The following is a 23,307-nucleotide window of genomic DNA, read 5'->3' as shown; positions in this document are numbered from 1 at the left end:
TATGGGAATAACTAAGCAAGGGTTATCTTTATGTGGGACCTCCAACGGTCACTTTATGTGCCCTGGCGCTATCTTTGGATTTCTTTTTTTATTTCACTGTACGCGTTTTTTGGTTTCAAACAGTTTATTCTGTTTTTTCAAATTTTCGGTCTTCGCCTAGTTTTTCTTGGCATGGATTTTTTTTGCATGGAAAAAAATATGCATCCACAAGAAGCACATATTTGTTTCGTGTGGTAACATAGATATGCTTCCGCGAGAAGCACAAATTTGCTTTTGCTATATGCACAGTTGTGCTTCTTAAAAAAAAACTATGCTTTCACAGGAAACACATATTTGCTTCTCGTGTAAGCACAGATTTCCTGTGCTTCTTGGGGAAAAATATATGTGCTTTCACGAGAAGCATAATTTACTTCACGTAAAAGCACAGATTTGCTTTCACTAGAAGCACAACTATGCTTCTCGAAAAAGGGGAAATCACAACCTGTGCCTCCAAAGAAAAAAGGGAAAACACAGCCTGCGCTACCAAAGAAAAAAGAAAAAAAAACCGCAACCATGCTTTTGTGCCCTAGTTTATTACTTTCATTTTTTGGTATTCTTTTTTTTGCGTGAATCGTTATTTAAAGGGTATTCATTGTTTTTGGTTTTTGTTCCTTTCCCATTTTTTGTTTTATGGTTTTTTCATGAAAAAATGTTCGTCGAAACCTATTAACATGGATCTAATTTTGAAGATCTTAACGTGAAAAAACCAACAGCGAAAACGGTTCAGTATTTGGATGCATAGTTCCAGACATAAAATGTTTTGGAAAAATGAGTCTACGGAAAAAGGTAAACTCCCAGGTTGTGACAAGTGATGCACATGCAGTGTGCCATTTTTCAAACCGGAGAAGGGGTACAACTTAAGTAGTGATTTCGCATATTTGATGATGACCACATCAAACATTCGACCTTTTGCATAGGCTGCGACCAACTGGGCCAGCCATCAACGATGAACAGAGTGTGCTGCTTTTCTCTTTACTATCTTTGGTATTTTTAATTTTTGTTTTTTTCCTGTTTTTCTTAACCTCATATTAAAAGAAACGTTCGACACTTTTTTAAATAACACATTTACAATTTTTGTTCCTTTTTTGTATGAATATTTTTTATAAAACTTGATTTTCTGAACTATGAACAATTTTCTGAAATTCCACACATTGTTTGGAAAAGGAGAACATTTTTCTGAAACACAATTTTATTTTCAATTTCAACATTTTTCTATTTTTGAATATTTTTTAAAACTTCAAACAAAATTTGAAATTTCTGAACTATTTTAAAACTTCTGGAAAAATACCAATAAAGAGAAAACGGAAATAGAAAACCCAAAATTCTATTCAGGAACCTTCCAAAAGGTTCCCAAAGGGATCTCCCTTGCACCCACCTATGGTTTGCTCGCTTGCTCTTTGTGCGAAGCAGCGGCAACTTGCCGCAGAGAGCGGCGTATATGGTTTCCATTTTCTGGCGGCCGCTTCACTTCAAGGATCTGAAGAATGATCAATGATTGGCTAGGGTTAAGGACTTTACATTTGTCTGTATGGGCCAACGGAAGAAATATTCGATCTTGGTGGGCAAACATGTCGGCCCACACTGTTACGATGGCCTCCCTGATCATGCTTCTGGACTGGACTACTTGGAAGAGAGAAACGCCTGTGTTAATGAATGTTAATTAGTTTCTACATACAGCTCACAACATATATGCACACAACAACTCCCTATGAAAAGAAATCATGTATGTGAAATCAAATATGAAGAAAAGATCTGATTCCCCAAAACCATATTTGAACATCTTCACTTGTAACTATCATCTACCTATTAGTATCTCCTCTATAGGACAAGGACTCGTGGAGTAGTTCATATCAGGCGTAATTCGTACCACGAGATGCAAACAATTAGTACACTCGGTCAGAAGAAACTTCATGATACCTCAGGAGTTTTTGCGGAAATTGGTTGCAACACATTAAGCGATATTTGGTTGTATGGAATATGATTATTTTGATTAATATTATCTTTTTAGAGCGGAGGCACTTGCCTGGCTTTAACTGAGGCAGTTAAACAGTACAGAAGCCGACAACAAAACCGAGGTTCAAAGAACTAAAAAAGAAGACAATACGATACAAGCCGAAAGGCTAATAACAACAACGCAGCGCCGGTCGTGGGCAAGTGAAGGTGTTCACGACGCCCAAGGGTGGGTGGCTCCATGCCCATGGAGTCCCTAATTTGGATTGATATTATAACTAAAAATACATGATATGTTGCTGCAATTAAAATTATCCAGCCTCTAATGTGAGGTGGGCTCGCATATCATGTCAAAGGGAGCACAAAATGAAACTAGAGTTTTGTAGAAACACAAGGAGAACGTGAAACTAGAACCGGAATGTCAGACACTCCTCGAACCCAACCGATTCCTGAGACAGGCATGGGTAGGCCTAGATGTGACGGACGTGCCTAACCCATATCTGAGACAGGTGTGGGTAGGCCTAGATGTGCACGGACGCGTCCGTCACGTCGTATTCAAGAGACCGGACCCATCCAAAATCCCTCAAATTGACCTAGTATATCAAATCGACTGCCCTCCTTTCATGTATGTCCTCCATTTTTCGTAACTGCCTCCTTCAATGTCCGTCCTCCATTTTTCACGTCTGCCTCCTTCCATGTCCGTCCTTCGGCTCTCAAATTGACTGCCCTTCTTTCATGTCCATTCTCTATTTTTTGCATCTGTCTAGGTCCTTTGTCGATGACATGGGACAAGGTTCATTTTTTGCCCCACTTTGAGTTTACGTATTAGTGTTGCATATGTCATTGAATCAATTTTGTTATATATGATGTTAGTTTATCTGTGATCAGGGTCATTTTTAGGAAGATATCATGGCGGACATAAATATACGTAATCAAGGACAGTCAAGAACCAATGCATTATGACTTGAAGAATAGCAACTCCCGTATACATGATGTTAGAAAAACATCACACAAGCCCTTCTTGAAAGTGAAGGCAGGGATTAATTGACACCAGAAGAGGGTAGACAACAAATTAAAATAGACTTAGAGAAGCATGAAGGCAGTGTTCGGTAACCCACCTGCTCCTAAAATACGAGGAGCTGCAGAGTGAAGGGACTGCAACTCCGTGCTTTTTAACTGTAGCTCCGCCTGTTCACGGAGCAGAGCGGTGGAGTGGAGGGACTCCGAACAGGGCTGAAGTCTCAACAAGGCAAAGATTTCATCGGAGGATTCAAGGATCATTGCTACTCTCTTGGATCCGGAAGGCAAAAAGTGACTTTAGGCGAAGAACAAGAAGCTCAACACGTGAAAAGAGTGTAGCCGCACCGAACAATTCATTCCTGTATCACCTATCTATGAATTATCGTATTTTCTTGGGGCACGTTTACTTTGTTGCATTGTCCAATTGTTGATGAATTTGTGCTATATGATGGATCGTGCATGAACCCCAGAAAGAAAGAACTAGCATTGTGTAATTGTTGGTGAATTTGATTGTCTAATTGTTGGTGAATTTGTGTTATGGATCGTGCATGGACCCCAGAAAGAACGGACTAGCAGTACAGTAGGCAAATTGCGAACCAACCTGTCCCAGCTCATCGAAGTTTCTAAGTCCTGATGCTCGCATTTATTTATAGATTTATTCAGGATTTTGGCGATGCGTTATATGATGGATCGTGCATGGACCCCAGAAAGAACGGACTAGCAGTATAGTAGGCAAATTGTGAACCAACCTGTCCCAGCTCACCAAAGTTTCTGAGTCCTGATGCTCGCATTTATTTATGAATTTATTCAGAATTTTCGGCGATGCGTATTCAGCCCATAGTTCAAGTCCTTATGTTCGCATTTATTTCTGAATTTATTTTAAAATTTTCGGTGATGCGTATTCAGTGAGAAGAGATGTTCAGGATTTTCGGCGATGCATATTCAGCCCATAGTTCAAGATTTATTTAGAATTTTCGGCGATGCGTATTCAGCCCATAGTTCAAGTTTTTATGCTCGCATTTATTTCTGAATTTATTTCAAGACGCTCGCATTTATTTCTGAATTTATTTCAAGATTTTCGGCGATGCGTCCTGAATTTATTTCAAGATTTTCGGCGATGCGTATTCAGTGGGAAGAGAGTTCTTATGCTCGCATTTATTTCTGAATTTATTTTAAGACGCTCGCATTTATTTCTGAATTTATTTTAAGATTTTCGGCGATGCGTTCTGAATTTATTTCAAGATTTTCGGCGATGCGTATTCAGTGGAAAGAGACGTTCAGGATTTTCGGCGATGCATATTCAGCCCATAGTTCAAGTCCTGATGCTCGCATTTATTTTTGAATTTGTTTCAAGATTTTCGGGGATGCGTATTCAGTGGGAAGAGACGTTCCGACGGATGACTTCGTAAATGCCGGCTCAGTCTTTCAGAGATGCTGACTTCGTAAATGCCGGCTCAGATGCTCTGACTTCGTAAATGCCGGCTACTTCCAGAGATGGTGCGTGTACGCTTGCGTATGTACTGTGTTAAAAAAAATACAGATATTATATTGCACTGGGAAATTACATACTGTGTTAGAGAAAAAAACAGATGAAGATACTATATTGCACTGGAAACTTATTACACAAAACGGAGCAAACATCACCTCGGAGATACTATAGGGGCAACCATGCACAGCAAGGCCACCCTCCATTATTAACCAACACACTAAATATAGAAACAAAAAGCCATACATACATATATAGCGATAAAGCATAGCTGCAAGTGTTGGATTTCAAGGATTTGAAGCAGCAGCTGCGGCGGTGGCGGCTAGTAGTCCTCCGGCGCGAGCGGCTGGTGGGCGTGGGCGGCGGTCTCGGTAGACGGCATGACGACGTACTCGTAGAGGAGCCCAGCGAGGCCGGAGCCGAGGAAGGGCCCGAGCCAGTAGACCCAGTGGTGCCTCCACCGCCACCCGACGAGCGCCGGCCCGAAGACCCGCGCCGGGTTCATCGCGGCGCCATCGAACGGCCCGCCGGCGAGTATGTTAGCCCCGAGCAGGAACCCCACGGCGAGCGGCCCGATGGTGCCCACGTGGCCCCTCTTGGGGTCGATCAGCGTCGCGTAGTAGGCGTACATGAGGCCGAACGTCATCACCGCCTCCAGCAGCACCGCGTGCCAGTCCCCCACCCCCGACGCCAGGGAGAAACCGGGCGGCCGCTGCGAACGCCATCACAAGATCGATTAATTAGCTTCTGCTGTGATTAATTAGATAGATGGTGCTGGCGAGGAAGATCGAAGAAAGATAGTAGTACCATGCCTCCGGTGGTGAGGCGGAGGAGGAGGGAGGCGACGATGGCGCCGAGGAGCTGCGCGATCCAGTAGAAGAGGGCGCGCACGAGGGTGATGCGGCCGCCGAGCAGCGCGCCGAAGGTGATGGCCGGGTTGACGTGGCCCCCGGAGATGTTCACGGCCACGGACACCGCCACGGCCAGCGCCAGCGCGTGTGCCAGCGCCACGGCCACCAGCCCGCCCGCCGTGCTCATGTCATGGTAGAGCTTCCCTGCAAGCACACACACACGCATACACGCACGTCTTGAGACCGTCGATGTTTAACCAAGCTAGGCTAGATAGATCCATGGTACGGTGGACGAAGCTGGCCATGCACGGATGATGGATGCTCGTAGCTAGGTGGGGCGCGTACCGAGGGAGAGGATGGAGCCCTCGGCGGCGAAGACGAAGATGGCCGTGGCGAGGAACTCGGAGATGGCGGCGCGGATGGTGTCCGGGTGCGTCGCGTCCTCGCTGCGCCCCATGGTAAACCCCCGCCGCCCCGTCGTCCGCGCCGCCGTGCTCATCCTGACCGACGCACGTACGTACCAAAGCAAGCAAGCCGCTCTTCTCTTTTCAACTCAACTCTTCTTTCTTGCCGACGATACGAGGATGTGACCAAGTGTGGCCGCACTGGCGTTAATACAAGTAGAAGTAGTGTGTGAGTTGTGAGGATGGCCGCCGCGTGCGCGCGTGGCTTATAACGTGGCCGCTGGTGGAGCCGCGGCCGCTACACGTGTGCGGGAGGACGCCCCAGAGCGGTGGCACGTCTCACGTCTGGTCAGGAGGCTCGGTTGCCCGTGCATGGCAAACCCTGCGTGTGCGGCGTGCACCCACCGCGCGCGACCATATGTGGTACGTGTAGTGTATGTGACCCGCGGCGGCTTCGCTCGGCGTGTTAATCTTATCCGGTGGCCAGGCTCCTCGCACCACCTGCCAGGTCATGGACATGCATGCAAGACACTGCGGCGCGGGTAGGTGCGGTGCTCTGTCTTGCCTTACGCACGAAGTTTTCTTCTTGCGGGAGCAGAGCACCTATAGCTCAGGTGGCTGAAATTTTCTCTGTATCGATCAATTTTACTCTGGAACGTCTGATTCACATCATCCAACGTAGCCCATTGACCCAAGTTAAGTTTCAGTCGATTACAATACACAGCCCGATCAAAGCACAGCAGCAGAATAGAGGTAGTACTGCTATAATTTCTAGCCGACCCCTTATAACCGGTTAGAGAAATAAAATTTCTATTTTACTCCTCTAATCGGCACATAGCCGATCCCTTATCTGCCGTAAAGAAATACAGTTTTACTCTTCCTCCCAAATTTCTTTCGAAATTTACTCCCCCGCGTGGCGGCCGAGTAAAAGTCGTGCCTCTTCTTCGCACCCCCCTCCTGCCCCTGCAAATTCGCCGGCGCGACTCGCGGCGACCGCCTGTCGGCCCCACCATTTCCTCGTTGCCCTCTACCCTCTGCCGCCCTTCTGCCTGGTGAGGGAGTCCTGGATTAAGGGGTCCTCGGGCGTTCGGGCAATGTAACGTGGGCCGGACTAATGGGCCGTGAAGATACAAGACAGAAGTCTTCCTCCCGTGTTCGGATGGGACACTCCTTTGGGTGGAAGGCAAGCTTGGCCTTCGGATATGAAGATTCCTTTCTCTGCAAACCGACTCTGTACAACCCTAGGTCCCTCCGGTGTCTATATAAACCGGAGGATTTAGTCCGTGGAGGCAATCATAATCATACAGGCTAGACATCTAGGGTTTAGCCATTACGATCTCGAGGTAGATCAACTCTTGTAAACTCCATATTCATCCAAGACAATCAAGCAGGAAGTAGGGTATTACCTCCATCAAGAGGGCCCGAACCTGGGTAAACGTCGTGTCCCTGTCTCCTGTTACCTTCGATCCTCAGACGCACAGTTCGGGACCCCCTACCCAAGATCTGCCGGTTTTGACACCGACATTGGTGCTTTCATTAAGAGTTCCACTGTGCCGTCGACAGAAGGCTCGATGGCTCCATCAATCATCTACAACAATGCTGCCCTAAGGGAGGTCTTTCTCTCCGGCCTGATCTTTGTGTTCAGCGGCTTCGCAGTGCGGGCCAACTCGCTTGGCCATCTAGAGCAGATCGACAGCTACGCCCCAGGTCACCAGATCAGTTTTGGAAATCTGGATTATGTCGCCGATATCCGAGGAGATTTGATCTTCCAAGAGTTCGCGACCCCAACCTCCGATCTGGCCTTAGATCCGGAGCGCATCACCAGGTCCGAAGACGAGATGTCCGAGCCCGCCGGACTCTCTGCGGCTATTGAGCCTAGTACGGGAGAGCCGGAGGAAGTAGTGTCACCGATAATCATCATGAAGCCGGACTCTTCTCCGAACATTGGCTCCGGACCCTCGGACTCAGCATCGTGTGAGCTCGGCCAAGGAGTTTCCTTCCCGCCCTACTCCACGGACTCTCTTCTCCCTGGCCAAACCTCGCCTTTAAGCGAGGCTCTGGACTTAATGCAATCTCTCGTCATTATAGAAGGGCAACGTCCGAAGTACGCCCAGCCAAGACTAGGGGCTGAGAGCGGGGAACTTTACGTCCCACCCACCACCCACTTCATAGCCACTGTCGAGGACCTAACCGACATGCTTGACCGTAACTCCGAAGACATCGATGGTATGGACGTCGATGCCGGAGACGAACAAATCCAAAACCCGCCGCATAGCGGACGCTGGGCGGTGCTACCTCTTGAGCACTGCGTTGGTTTTCCCTTGAAGAGGAAAGGGTAATGCAGTAGAGAAGCGTAAGTATTTCCCTCAGTTTTTGGGAACCAAGGTATCAATCCAGTAGGAGGCCACGCATGAGTCCCTCGCACCTACACAAACAAATAAAATCCTCGCAACCAACGCAATAATGGGGTTGTCAATCCCTTCACGGTCACTTACGAAAGTGAGATCTGATAGATATGATAAGATAATATTTTTGGTATTTTTATAATAAAGATGCAAATTAAAATAAAAGGCAATGAAAATAGCTAAGTGTTGGAAGATTAATATGATGGAAAATAGACCCCGGGGCCATAGGTTTCACTAGTGGCTTCTCTCGAGAGCATAAGTATTACGGTGGGTAAACAAATTACTGTTGAGCAATTGACAGAATTGAGCATAGTTATGAGAATATCTAGGTATGATCATGTATATAGGCATCACGTCCGCGACAAGTAGACCTACTCCTGCCTGCATCTACTACTATTAATCCACACCGACCGCTATCCAGCATGCATCTAGAGTATTAAGTTCAAAAGAACAGAGTAACGCTTTAAGTAAGATGACATGATGTAGAGGGATAAACCATGCAATATGAAATAAACCCCATCTTGGTATCCTCGATGGCAACAATACAATACGTGCCTTGCTGCCCCTACTGTCACTGGGAAAGGACACCGCAAGATTGAACCCAAAGCTAAGCACTTCTCCCATTGCAAGAAAGATCAATCTAGTAGGCCAAACCAAACTGATAATTCGAAGAGACTTGCAAAGATAACCAATCATACATAAAAGAATTCAGAGAAGATTCGAATATTGTTCATAGATAAACTTGATCATAAACCCACAATTCATCGGTCTCAACAAACACACCGCAAAAGAAGATTATATCGAATAGATCTCCAAAAGAGAGGGGGAGAACATTGTATTGAGATCCAAAAAGAGAGAAGAAGCCATCTAGCTAATAACTATGGACCCGAAGGTCTGAGGTAAACTACTCACACATCATCGGAGAGGCTATGGTGTTGATGTAGAAGCCCTCCATGATCGATGCCCCCTCCGGCGGAGCTCCGGAAAAGGCCCCAAGATGGGATCTCACGGGTACAGAAGGTTGCGGCGGTGGAATTAGGTTTTTGGCTCCGTATCTCGTAGGTATATATAGGAGGAAGAAGTACGTCGGTGGAGCAACGTGGGCCCCACGAGGGTGGAGTGCGCGCCTAGGGGGGTAGGCGCCCCCCCTACCTCGTGCCTTCCTGGTTGATGTCTTGACGTAGGGTCCAAGTCTTCTGGATCATGTTCGTTCCGAAAATCACGTTCCCGAAGGTTTCATTCCGTCTAGACTCCGTTTGATATTCTTTTTCTGCGAAACTCTGAAATAGGCAAAAACAACAATTCTGGGCTGGGCCTCCGGTTAATAGGTTAGTCCCAAAAATAATATAAAAGTGTATAATAAAGTCCATTAATGTCCAAAACAGAATATAATATAGCATGGAACAATAAAAAATTATAGAAACGTTGGAGACGTATCAAGCATCCCCAAGCTTAATTCCTGCTCGTCCTCGAGTAGGTAAATGATAAAAATAGAATTTTTGATGTGGAATGCTACTTGGCATAATTTCAATGTAATTCTCTTAATTGTGGTATGAATATTCAGATCTGAAAGATTCAAGACAAAATTTTAATATTGACATAAAAATAATAATACGTCAAGCATACTAACTAATCAATTATGTCTTCTCAAAATAACATGGCCAAAGAAAGTTATCCCTACAAAATCATATAGTCTGGCTATGCTCTATATTCACCACACAAAGTATTTAAATCATGCACAACTCCGATGACAAGCCAAGCAATTGTTTCATACTTTTGATGTTCTCAAACTTTTTCAATCTTCACGCAATACATGAGCGTGAGCCATGGACATAGCACTATATGTGGAATAGAATGGTGGTTGTGGAGAAGACAAAAAAGGAGAATATAGTCTCACATCAACTAGGCGTATCAACGGGCTATGGAGATGCCCATTAATAGATATCAATGTGAGTGAGTAGGGATTGCCATGCAACGGATGCACTAGAGCTATAAGTATATGAAAGCTCAACAAAAGGAACTAAGTGGGTGTGCATCCAACTCGCTTGCTCACGAAGACCTAGGGCATTTTGAGGAAGCCCATCATTGGAATATACAAGCCAAGTTCTATAATGAAAATTTCCCACTAGTATATGAAAGTGATATCATAGGAGACTCTCTATCATGAAGATCATGGTGCCACTTTGAAGCACAAGTGTGGTAAAAGGATAGTAACATTGTCCCTTCTCTCTTTTTCTCTCTTTTTTTGGCATTTTCTCTTTTTTTATGGCCTTTTTTTAGTCCGGAGTCTCATCCTGACTTGTGGGGGGAAAGTCTCCATCATCCTTTCCTCACTTGGGACAATGCTCTAAAAAATGATGATCATCACACTTTTATTTACTTACAACTCAACAATTACAACTCAATACTTAGAACAAAATATGACTCTATGTGAATGCCTCCGGCGGTATACCGGGGTAATGCATCAAGAGTGACATGTATGAAAGAATTATGAACGGTGGCTTTGCCACAAATACAATGTCAACTACATGATCATGCAAAGCAATATGACAATGATGGAGCGTGTCATAATAAACTGAACGGTGGTAAGTTGCATGGCAATATATCTCGGAATGGCTATGGAAATGCCATGATAGGTAGGTATGGTGGCTTTTTTGAGGAAGGTATATGGTGGGTATATGATACCGGCGAAAAGTGCGCGGTATTAGAGAGGCTAGCAATGGTGGAAGGATGAGAGTGTGTATAATCCATGGACTCAACATTAGTCATAAAGAACTCATATACTTGTTGCAAAAATCTATTAGTTATCGAAACAAAGTATTACGCGCATGCTCCTAGGGGGATAGATTGGTAGGAAAAGACCATCGCTCATCCCCGACAGCCACTCATAAGGAAGACAATCAATGAATAAATCATGCTTCGACTTCATTACATAACGGTTCGCCATACGTGCATGCTACGGGAATCACAAACTTTAACACAAGTATTTCTCAAATTCAAAACTACTCAACTAGCATGACTCTAATATCAACATATCCATATCTCAAAACAATTATCAAGCATCTAACTTCTCATAGTATTCAACACACTCATAAGAAATTTTTTACTAATCTTGAATGCCTATCATAATTAAAGCAAATTACCATGCTGTTTTCTAGGACTCTCAAAATAATCTAAGTGAAGCATGAGAGAACAATAGTTTTTATAAAACAAAACCACCACCGTGCTCTAAAAGATATAAGTGAAGCACTAGAGCAAAAACTATATAACTCAAAAGATATAAGTGAAGCACATAGAGTATTCTAACAATTTCCGAATCATGTGTGTCTCTCTCAAAAGGTGTGTACAGCAAGGATGATTGTGGAAAACTAACAAATAAATACTCAAATAATACAAGACGCTCCAAGCAAAACACATATCATGTGGTGAATAAAAATATAGCTCCAAGTAAAGTTACCGATGGAAGTAGACAAAAGAGGGGATGCCTTCCGGGGCATCCCCAAGCTTTGGCTTTTAGGTGTCCTTAGATTATCTTGGGGTGCCATGGGCATCCCCAAGCTTAGGCTCTTGCCACTTCTTGTTCCATAATCCATCAAATATTTTACCCAAAACTTGAAAACTTCACAACACAAAACTCAGCAGAAAATCTCGTGAGCTCTGTTAGCGAAAGAAAACAAAACACCACTTCAAGGTACTGTAATGAACTCATTCTTTATTTATATTGGTGTTAAACCTACTGCATTCCAACTTCTCTATGGTTTATAAACTATTTTACTAGCCATAGATTCATCAAAATAAGCAAACAACACACGAAAAACAGAATCTGTCAAAAACAGAACAGTCTGTAGTAATATGTAACTAACGCAAACTTCTGGAACTCCAATAATTCAGTCAAAATAGGAAGACCTAGAATTTTTTTTATTCATCAGTAGCAATTGTAATCAATATTTTATCACGTTCTGGCGATTTTTAACAATTATTTTCGTGAACAGAAAGTTTCTGGAATTTTCAGCAAGATCAAATAACTATCATCCAAGAAGATCCTATAGGTTAAACTTGGCACAAACACTAATTTAAACATAGAAACACATCTAACCAGAGGCTAGATCAAATATTTATTCCTAAACAGAAGCAAAAAGCAAAAAAACTAAAAATAAAATTGGGTTGCCTCCCAACAAGCACTATCGTTTAACGCCCCTAGCTCGGCTTAAAAGCAAGGATAGATCTAGGTATTGCCATCTTTGGTAGGCAATCCATAAGTAGCTCTCATAATAGATTCATAAGGTAATTTTATTTTCTTGTTAGGGAAGTGTTCCATGCCTTTCCTTAACGGAAATTGGAATCTAATATTCCCTTCCTTCATATCAATAATTGGACCAATCGTTCTAAGGAAAGGTCTACCAAGAATAATAGGACATAAAGGATTGCAATCTATATCAAGAACAATAAAATCTACGGGCACATAATTCCTATTTGCAACAATAAGAACATCATTAATTCTTCCCATAGGTTTCTTAATGGTGGAATCCGCAAGGTGCAAGTTTAAAGAGCAATCATCAAATTCGCGGAAACCTAACAAATCACACAAAGTTTTTGGAATCGTGGAAACACTAGCACCCAAATCACACAAAGCAAAGCATTCATGATCTTTAATTTTAATTTCAATAGTAGGTTCCCACTCATCATAAAATTTTCTAGGGATAGAAACTTCCAAATCAAGTTTTTCCTCATAAGATTGCATCAAAGCATCAACGATATGTTTGGTAAAGGCTTTATTTTGACTATAAGCATGTGGAGAATTTAGCACAGATTGCAACAAGGAAATACAATCTATCAAAGAGCAATTATCATAATTAAATTCCTTGAAATCCAAGATAGTGGGTTCATTAATATCTAGAGTTTTGATCTCTTCAATCCCGCTTTTACCAATTTTCGCATCAAGATCTAAAAACTCCAAATTTTTGGAACGCCTTCTAGGTAAAGGTGGATCATATTCAGTCCCATCATTATCAAGATTCATATTGCAAAACAAAGATTTAATAGGGGACACATCAATAACTTTTAGATCTTCATCTTTATTTTCATAAAAACTAGAAGAACATGCTTTCATAAAACAATCTTTCTTAGCACGCATCCTAGCGGTTCTTTCTTTGCACTCATCAATGGAAATTCTCATGGCTTTGAGAGACTCGTTGATATCATGCTTAGGATAAATAGATCTAAGTTTCAAAGAATCAACATCAAGAAAATTCTATCAACGTTCCTAGCTAATTCATCAACTTTAAGCAATTTTTCTTCAAGCAAAGCATTGAAATTCTTTTGCGAATTCATAAACTCCTTAACACTAGTCTCAAATTCAGAAGGCATCTTAATAAAATTTCCATAAGAATTGTTGTAGGAATTACCATAATTATTAGAGGAATTACTAGGATAAGGCCTAGGATTAAAGTTTACTCTATACGCGTTGTTACCAAAATTATTCCTACAAACAAAATTCACATCAATAGATTCATTATTATTCTCAATAAAAGTAGACAAAGGCATATCATTAGGATCAGAAGAAACACTTTTATTAGCAAATAATTTCATAAGTTCATCCATCTTTGCACTCAAAACATTAATTTCTTCTATCGCATGCACTTTTTTATTAGTAGATCTTTCAGTGTGTCATTGAGAATAATTAACCATAATGTTATCTAGGATTTTAGTAGCTTCTCCTAAAGTGATTTCCATAAAAGTGCCTCCCGCGGCCGATTCTAAAAGATTTCTAGAAGCAAAATTCAATCCGGCATAAAATTTTTGTATAATCATCCACAAATTCAAACCATGTGTAGGGCAATAACGTATCATCAATTTCATCCTCTCCCAAGCTTGTGCAACATGTTCATGATCAAGTTGCTTAAAATTCATAATATCGTTTCTAAGAGAGATGATCTTAGCGGGAGGAAAATACTTAGAGATAAAAGCATCTTTGCACTTATTCCAAGAATCAATACTATTTTTAGGCAAAGACGAAAACCAAGCTTTAGTACGATCTCTAAGCGAAAAAGGAAATAGCTTCAATTTAACAATATCATTGTTCACATCTTTCTTCTTTTGCATGTCACACAAATCAACGAAGCTATTTAGATGGGTAGCGGCTTCTTCACTAGGAAGGCCGGCGAATTGATCTTTCATGACAAGATTCAACAAAGCAGCATTAATTTCACAAGATTCAGTATCGGTAAGAGGAGCAATCGGAGTGCTAAGAAAATCATTGTTGTTGGTATTGGTGAAGTCACACAATTTGGTATTATCTTGAGCCATCGTGACAAGCAAGCAATCCAACACACGAGCAAACAAGAAGCAAGCGAAAGAGAGGTGAACGAAAAAGAGAGGGCGAATAAAACGGCAAGGGTGAAGTGGGGGAGAGGAAAACAAGAGATAAATGGCAAATAATGTAATGCGGGAGATAAGGGTTTGTGATGGGTACTTGGTATGTTGACTTTTGCGTAGACTCCTCAGCAACGGTGCCAGAAATGGCTCGTTGTCGGGAGTCCAAATCTTGACCTGACCTTGCGTAAGCCTCCCCGGCAACGGCGCCAGAAATCCTTATTGCTACCTCTTGAGCACTGCGTTGGTTTTCCCTTGAAGAGGAAAGGGTGATGTAGTAGAGCAGCGTAAGTATTTCCCTCAGTTTTTGAGAACCAAGGTATCAATCTAGTAGGAGGCCACGCATGAGTCCCTCGCACCTACACAAACAAATAAAATCCTCGCAACCAACGCAATAAAGGGGTTGTCAATCCCTTCACAGCCACTTATGAAAGTGAAATCGATAAGATATATTTTTTGGTATTTTTATAATAAAGATGCAAAGTAAAATAAAAGGCAATGAAAATAGCTAAGTGTTGGAAGATTAATATGATGGAAAATAGACCCGGGGGCCATAGGTTTCACTAGTGGCTTCTCTCGAGAGCATAAGTATTACGGTGGGTAAACAAATTACTGTTGAGCAATTGACAGAATTGAGCATAGTTATGAGAATATCTAGGTATGATCATGTATATAGGCATCACGTCCGCGACAAGTAGACCGACTCCTGTCTGCATCTACTACTATTACTCCACACATTGACCGCTATCCAGCATGCATCTAGAGTATTAAGTTCAAAAGAACAGAGTAACGCTTTAAGTAAGATGACATGATGTAGAGGGATAAACCATGCAATATGAAATAAACCCCATCTTGGTATCCTCGATGGCAACAATACAATACGTGCCTTGCTGCCCCTACTGTCACTGGGAAAGGACACCGCAAGATTGAACCCAAAGCTAAGCACTTCTCCCATTGCAAGAAAGATCAATCTAGTAGGCCAAACCAAACTGACAATTCGAAGAGACTTGCAAAGATAACCAATCATACATAAAAGAATTCAGAGAAGATTCGAATATTGTTCATAGATAAACTTGATCATAAACCCACAATTCATCGGTCTCAACAAACACACCGCAAAAGAAGATTATATCGAATAGATCTCCAAAAGAGAGGGGGAGAACATTGTATTGAGATCCAAAAAGAGAGAAGAAGCCATCTAGCTAATAACTATGGACCCGAAGGTCTGAGGTAAACTACTCACACATCATCGGAGAGGCTATGGTGTTGATGTAGAAGCCCTCCGTGATCGACGCCCCCTCTGGCGGAGCTCCGGAAAAGGCCCCAAGATGGGATCTCACGGGTACAGAAGGTTGCGGCAGTGGAATTAGGTTTTTGGCTCCGTATCTGGTAGTTTGGGGGTACGTAGGTATATATAGGACGAAGAAGTACATCGGTGGAGCAACGTGGGCCCCACGAGGGTGGAGAGCGTGGCCAGGGGGGTAGGCGCGCCCCCCTACCTCGTGCCTTCCTGGTTGATGTCTTGACGTAGGGTCCAAGTCCTCTGGATCACGTTCGTTCCAAAAATCACGTTCCCGAAGGTTTCATTGCGTTTGGACTCCGTTCGATATTCTTTTTCTACGAAACTCTGAAATAGGCAAAAATAGCAATTCTGGGCTGGGCCTCCGGTTAATAGGTTAGTCCCAAAAATAATATAAAAGTGTATAATAAAGCCCATTAATGTCCAAAACAGAATATAATATGGCATGGAACAATAAAAAATTATAGATACGTTGGAGACGTATCAGGCGGCCACCTCCACATACGACGTATACATGGTGGATACACCAAAGGAGGATGGCGATGAAGGCAGTAAGGATCCAATCAAGGACAATAACACTGATAAACCACCAAAGTGGCAGCATTAGCGGTGCCGTTCAATATCTCGCCGCGACAAAGAAAGCAATACCGACAATGGAGAAGATAACACTCAGGAGAATGCCGAAGACCCAGACGCCCCCATCGAACCAACATCCGAATAGGATGATAGGGAGGAGGGGCAGGGTAACCCTGACGAGCCAGTCGGGAACGAGGACTCGGAGGACAACAATTATATGCCACCCTCCGAAGACGAAATAAGCCTTGGCGACGAAGACTTCATCGTGCCAGAGGTACCCCTCGAGCAAGAACGCTTTAAGCAACAGCTCTTCGCAACCTTGAGGAGCCTGAAAAGGAAGCAGCAACGGCTTCAAGCCGAACAGGAGATGCTCAACGGCAGATGGACTAATGTCCTGGCAGCCGAGTAATACGGCCTCGCACGACCAACCAAAAGCTACCCGAAGCGCAAGTTGTTACCCCAATTCGATGTTAAGGCACGGGAGCCCCTAACATCAGCGCGTAATGCAGCCGATAAACCAGACTGGCCACCGCATGGCCGAGACAGAACGGCTACCCAATCCGAACACCAGCCCACATTATCCCGCCGTAAAGGCAGGGAGACAGTGGCCCAGGATTACACCTACGACCTACGGCATGACCTGGACACTAGGGAAGGCCTAGCCAGATCAATTTATGGGTCAACGGGACGTGCCCCAACACGAGAGGACGGCTATCAGGCCCAGCGTGATCAACACAACCTCACTCAGGGTGAGAACCGCATAGGGACGTCCGCCGAACTCCGTCGCGACATCGCCCGTTATAGAGGCGCCACACCCCCTATGCTTCACCGAGGAAGGAATGGAGCACGAATTCCCATAAGGGTTTAAACCTATGAATATCGAATCATATGATGGAACAACCGACCCCGCAGTATGGATTGAAGATTTTCTTCTCCATATCCACATGGCCCGCGGTGATGATCTCCATGCCATCAAATACCTCCCACTAAAATTAAAGGGACCAGCCCGGCACTGGCTAAACAGCCTCCCAGAGAACTCCATTGGCAACTGGGAAGACTTGGAAGACGCCTTTCGCGACAACTTCCAAGGTACATATGTCCGGCCTCCGGACGCCGATGACCTCAGTCACATCATCCAGCAGCCCAGAGAGTCAGCCAGGAAACTCTGGATTAGGTTCCTAATTAAAAAGTATCAAATTGTCAATTATGCGGACGCCGAAGCCCTCGCGGCCTTTAAACATAGCGTCCGAGATGAGTGGCTTGCCCGTCACCTCGGCCAAGAAAAACCTAAGTCCATGGCAGCTCTTACCGCACTGATGACCCGCTTTTGCGCGGGAGAAGATAGCTGGCTTGACCGTAGAAGCAATAGCGCCAGCGATCCTGGCACCTCCGAAGCCAGGGACGGCAATGGCAAGCCACGACGCAATAAAAACAACCGTCGAAACAATAATGCAGGAACCCAAGACACGGCAGTCAACGCCGGATTTAGTGGCCCCAAATCCGGTAATGGAAGAAGCCATTCAAGGCAAACAGAGATGATCCATCCAGTTTAGACAAAATACTGGATCGGCCCTGTCAGATTCATGGCAGCCCTGACAAACCCGCCAAGCATACCAATAGAAATTGCTGGGTTTTCAAACAAGACGGCAAGCTCAATGCCGAACACAAAGGGAAGGGGCCGCCCAGTGACAACGAAGACGAAGAGACTCGCCAACCGAACACCGGGGGAAAAAAGCAATTTCCCCCTGAAGTAAAAATAGTAAACATGATATATGTAACGCATATCCCTACATGGGAGCGCAAGCGCCCACTACGAGATGTCTACGCCATAAAGCCGGTCGCACCAAAATTTAACCCATGGGCGGCCTGCTCGATCACTTTTGATCGCAAGGACCACCCAACTAGTATCCGTCACGGAGGTTCGGCAGCTCTGGTCCTTGATCCAATTATCGATGGATTCCATCTCATGCGAGTCCTTATGGACGGCGGCAGTAGCCTTAATTTACTTTATCAAGACACTGTCTGCAAGATGGGCATTGGTCCCTCAAGGATCAAGCCCACCACAACTACCTTCAAGGGAGTAACACCCGGCGTCGAAGCTCACTGCACGGGCTCAATCACATTGGAAGTCGTCTTCAGTTCGCCAGACAACTTTCGAAGCAAAGACTTGATCTTCAGTATTGTCCCGTTCTGCAGTGGCTACCATGCACTGCTCGGGCGGACCGCTTTTGCTCGTTTCAACGCGGTCCCACACTACGCCTATCTAAAACTTAAGATGACCGGTCCACGTGGCGTCATCACGATCAACGGAAACACGGAACGCTCCCTCCGTACCGAGGAGCATACCGCGGCCATCGCGGCCGAAGTACAAAGCGGCCCCGTCAAGCCGCATATCTCATCGACCATTAAGCCGCCGGCCTCTATTACACAGGACCGGCCAATTTCACGGCTGGATTAGCAGTTCCATCTCCGTCATTCGCCACATATACCCGCGAAGTTCGTATCACGCATGCATAATTATGCACTTAAAATACCTTGGTCATCGGCGGAGGCACAATACGGACAGGCCTACAATACGGTTCGCCCTCCTACAACCTTCTTCTCTTTTTATAACTATTTCTTATCTTTTACCATAGGTGAATCAAAACCTGTTCATCCTACGGACGAACAAGGACTCTTTCGGAGCCCGGTTTCATCCAAATAACCAATGATTGCTCCTTTTAAGGAATCCTTTTCACTGAGGCAAAAGCGGTGCAAACGTGAGACAGGAGGCCCAAAAGATTTTTTGTAGACCAAACACTCTGTTTAAAACCTGTATAAAGCCTTTTTCCTCAGCCTTCGACCCCTGGCATGTGAAATGGCCTGGAGTGGTGTTATAATCTGTAAGATTGCGTTCGACGTACCAATCAGATTCCAGTGAACATAATCCGTCTTCAGTACTTGCTTTTCCTCATAGAACTGTATTTTGCTTCTTCGGTTGTTTCACGCACACACCTCGACACTAATTGCCAGGGGCTCGATACATCAACATATTGGTGGCCGAAAAGTCCGAAAAGCTCTACAACATACTTCGGCGTCACGAGTTTGGCATTATATACATCAGCTCTGAATCATGTCTTTGGTCAATAGTTGGGTTGCTCGGCTCCTGTGCTTACTACCTTACGTTCCGTCTTATCGGCAAGGGTAGTAAAGGGAGAACTACTGCGATTGTGTTTCCGGTTCACCTGGTTAAACACCTCAGTAGAGAAAGCAGAAAACTGACTGTCATGATGCGGCGAGAGCTGGTCAACCACTCGGCGACTTATTAGAATCTTTTGCGATTTCTTCCGTATAACACGAAGGACCGTTTTTCGGTCACCTATGTAACGCAACCGCATTCGGATAACCGCGTACGTACCAGGGGCTACATCGTAGTCCCACCGTCAAACTCCTATGGCTAAGTGAAAGTGTTAAAGCCCTAATGTCCGATTGCCTAGTTCGCCGCATTGACACCTCCTTTACGGACCAAGACGTTGGGTCAAGTGTGATCAGGTGCTATTCCGAACACCCCCGTATTATATGCTGATACGTCTCCGTCGTATCTACTTTTCCAAACACTTTTGCCCTTGTTTTGGACTCTAACTTGTATAATTTGAATGGAACTAACTCGGACTGACGTTGTTTTCAGCAGAATTGCCATGATGTTGTTTTATGTGCAGAAAACAAATATTCTCGGAATGACCTGAAACTCCACGGAATATCTTAGAAAAAACAATAAAAAATCCTTGCCAAAGATGAAGACCAGGGGGCCCACACCCTGTCCAAAAGGGTGGGGGGCGCGCCCCCCTCTAGGGCGCGCCCCCCTACCTCGTGGGCCCCCTGGAAACCCTCCGACGCCAATTCCAACTCTATATATCTGCTTTCGGAGAGAAAAAAATAAGAGAGAAGAAATCATCACGTTTTACGATACGGAGCCGCCGCCAAGCCCTAAAACCTCTCGGGAGGGCTGATCTGGAGTCCGTTCGGGGCTCCGGAGAGGGGGATTCATCGTCGTCGTCATCATCAACCATCCTCCATCACCAATTTCATGATGCTCACGGCCGTGCGTGAGTAATTCCATCATAGGCTTGCTGGACGGTGATGGGTTGGATGAGATTTATCATGTAATCGAGTTAGTTTTGTTAGGGTTTGATCCCTAGTATCCATTATGTTCTGAGATTGATGTTGCTATGACTTTGCTATGCTTAATGCTTGTCACTAGGGCCCGAGTGCCATGATTTCAGATCTGAACCTATATGTTTTCATGAATATATGTGAGTTCTTGATCCTATCTTGCAAGTCTATAGTCACCTACTATGTGTTATGATCCGGCAACCCCGAAGTGTAAATAATCGGGACCACTCTCGGTGATGACCATAGTTTGAGGAGTTCATGTATTCACTATGTGCTAATGCTTTGTTCCGGTTCTCTATTAAAAGGAGGCCTTAATATCCCTTAGTTTCCATTAGGACCCCGCTGCCATGGGAGGGTAGGACAAAAGATGTCATGCAAGTTCTTTTCCATAAGCACGTATGACTATATACGGAATACATGCCTACATTACATTGATGAATTGGAGCTAGTTCTGTGTCACCCTATGTTATGACTGTTTCATGATGAACCGCATCCGGCATAATTATCCATCACTAATCCGGTGCCTACGAGTTTTCCATATACTGGTTCTCGCTTATTTACTTTCCCGCTGCTACTGTTACAATCACTACAAAATACCAAAAATATTTACTATTGCTCGCACTACTCTTTTGCTACCGTTACCACCACTATCATATTACTGTGCTACTAAACACTTTGCTGCAGATACTAAGTTTCCAGGTGTGGTTGAATTGATAACTCAGCTGCTAATACTTGAGAATATTCTTTGGCTCCCCTTGTGTCGAATCAACAAATTTGGGTTGAATACTCTACCCTCGAAAACTATTGCGATCCCCTATACTTGTGGGTTATCAAGACCTTTTTCTGGCGCCGTTGGCGGGGAGCATAGCTCTATTCTTTGATTCACTTGGGATTTATATCTGCTGGACACTATGAAGAACTTGATAGACGAGAAAACAAAAATTTATCCCTCAACTACGAGGGGAGGTAAGGAACTGCCATCTAGCTCTGCACTTGATTCACCTTCTGTTATGAGTAAGTTTGCGACACCCAAACCTGCTTCTGCTATTCATTCTGATATGTCGCATGTTATTGATGATGCCACTTCTGCTATGCATGATACTTATGATGAAACTGCTTCTATGCCTGATACTACTGTGCCCCTTAGTGAATTTCTTGATGAACAAATTGCTAGTGCTAGAGAGAAAGAAATTATTGAATCTGAATACGATGATGAAAGTGATGATGAAAATATGCCTGTTATTCCTGAGGGTTATGTTTTTGATATGGAATCTTCTGCCGCTATTTTAGCTTGCCAAGATAGATATGAGCTCAAGAGGTTATTAGTTAAATGAAACCCGACCTTGCTTTTGCTACTTCACCTATATGTGTTCCTGATAAGGATTATGAATTCTCTGTTGATCCTGATATAATTACTTTGGTTGAATCTGATCCTTTTTATGGCTATGAATCTGAAACTGTTGTGGCACATCTTACTAAGTTAAATGATATAGCTGCCCTGTTCACAAATGATGAGAGATCGCGTTACTTTTATATACTTAAGATATTCCCGTTCTCATTAAAGGGTGATGCTAAGATATGGTTTAATTCTCTTGATCCTGGTTGTGTGCGTAGTCCCCAGGATATGATTTATTACTTCTCTGCTAAATATTTCCCTGCTCATAAGAAACAAGCTGCTTTGAGGGAAATATACAACTTTGTGCAAATTGAAGAAGAGAGTCTCCCACAAGCTTGGCGGAGGCTTCTCAAGTTACTTAATGCTTTGCCTGATCATCCTCTTAAGAAACCTGAAATACTTGATATCTTTTATAATGGACTAACTGATGCTTCCAGAGATTACCTGGATAGTTGTGCTGGTTCTCTTTTCAGGGAAAGAATACCGGATGAAGCTGAAATTCTATTGAATAATATGTTGACAAATGAAAATAATTGGGCACCTCCTGAGCCAGCTCCTGAGCCAGCTCCTGCTCCAATTACTGAGCCTATTCCTAAACCAACTCCGAAGAAAAGAGGTGTTCTATTTCTCAGTCCCGAAGATATGCAAGAGGCAAAGAAATCTATGAAAGAAAAAGGTATTAAAGCTGAAGATGTTAAGAATTTACCTCCTATTGAAGAAATACATGGTCTTAATATACCGCCTGTTGAAGAAGTATATGATCTCAATTCTTTATTCACTGAAGAACCTCCTGAACCCGATATCCCGACACAGGTAGTAAAGGTAAATTCTCTCTATAGATTTGATGAAGGTGATATCCCTCACTATAAGTCTGCTAGACAATGCTTAGAAGAGTTTGATAATTTTATTGTCAAGCAAGAAAACTTCAATGCTTATTTTGGTAGACAATTGAAATATGATTCCGACATGATTAAATACTTGGGTGATTATATGGCTAACATTAAAGGTGAACTTAAACTTGTTAGCAAACATAATTCTATGGTTACCACTCAAGTAGAACAAGTACTTAAAGCTCAAAAAGAAGTGCTTGATGAAATGAATAGTAAGAAAAATGATTATGCTGTTAGAGTGGCTACTAGAACTGGTAGAATGACTCAGGAACCTTTGTATCCTGAAGGCCACCCTAAGAGAATCGAGCAAGATTCTCAGAGAAATAATATTGATGTTCCTAGTTCTTCTAAAAAGAAGAAAAAGAAAAATGATAGAACTGTGCAAACTTCTAGTGAACCTATTGCTGAACCACCTGATAATCCAAATGATATATCTATGTCTGATGTTGAAACACAATCTGGTAAT

The 23,307-nt window shown here is 43.6% G+C and overlaps 1 protein-coding gene across 1 annotated transcript; it reads right to left on the bottom strand.

Moving 5' to 3' along the window:
* Positions 1-4,582: 4,582 nt before the first annotated feature.
* Positions 4,583-5,981, bottom strand: LOC123168070 (probable aquaporin TIP3-1). The gene is made up of 3 exons (XM_044585938.1): positions 5,692-5,981; positions 5,303-5,550; positions 4,583-5,207 (listed from the first exon to the last, which is right to left on the bottom strand). Exons 1-3 carry the CDS (start codon positions 5,843-5,845, stop codon positions 4,818-4,820), a joined length of 792 nt encoding a protein of 263 aa, XP_044441873.1. The 5' UTR covers positions 5,846-5,981; the 3' UTR covers positions 4,583-4,817.
* Positions 5,982-23,307: the final 17,326 nt, after the last annotated feature.

Source organism: Triticum aestivum, chromosome 1D (assembly GCF_018294505.1).
Source record: "Triticum aestivum cultivar Chinese Spring chromosome 1D, IWGSC CS RefSeq v2.1, whole genome shotgun sequence".
NCBI lineage: Eukaryota > Viridiplantae > Streptophyta > Magnoliopsida > Poales > Poaceae > Triticum > Triticum aestivum.
This window is presented reverse-complemented; position numbering and strand designations above follow the sequence as displayed.

What these genes read in the sequence shown, in the direction of transcription:
- LOC123168070 (XM_044585938.1), bottom strand. Translation starts at nt 5,845, where the DNA reads ATGAGCACGGCGGCGCGGACGACGGGGCGGCGGGGGTTTACCATGGGG. An exon ending in GGGCTCCATCCTCTCCCTCG is followed by an intron (nt 5,551 to 5,691) that starts GTACGCGCCCCA and finishes GTGTGCTTGCAG; the next exon opens with GGAAGCTCTACCATGACATG. An exon ending in GCCTCACCACCGGAGGCATG is followed by an intron (nt 5,208 to 5,302) that starts GTACTACTATCT and finishes TGGCGTTCGCAG; the next exon opens with CGGCCGCCCGGTTTCTCCCT.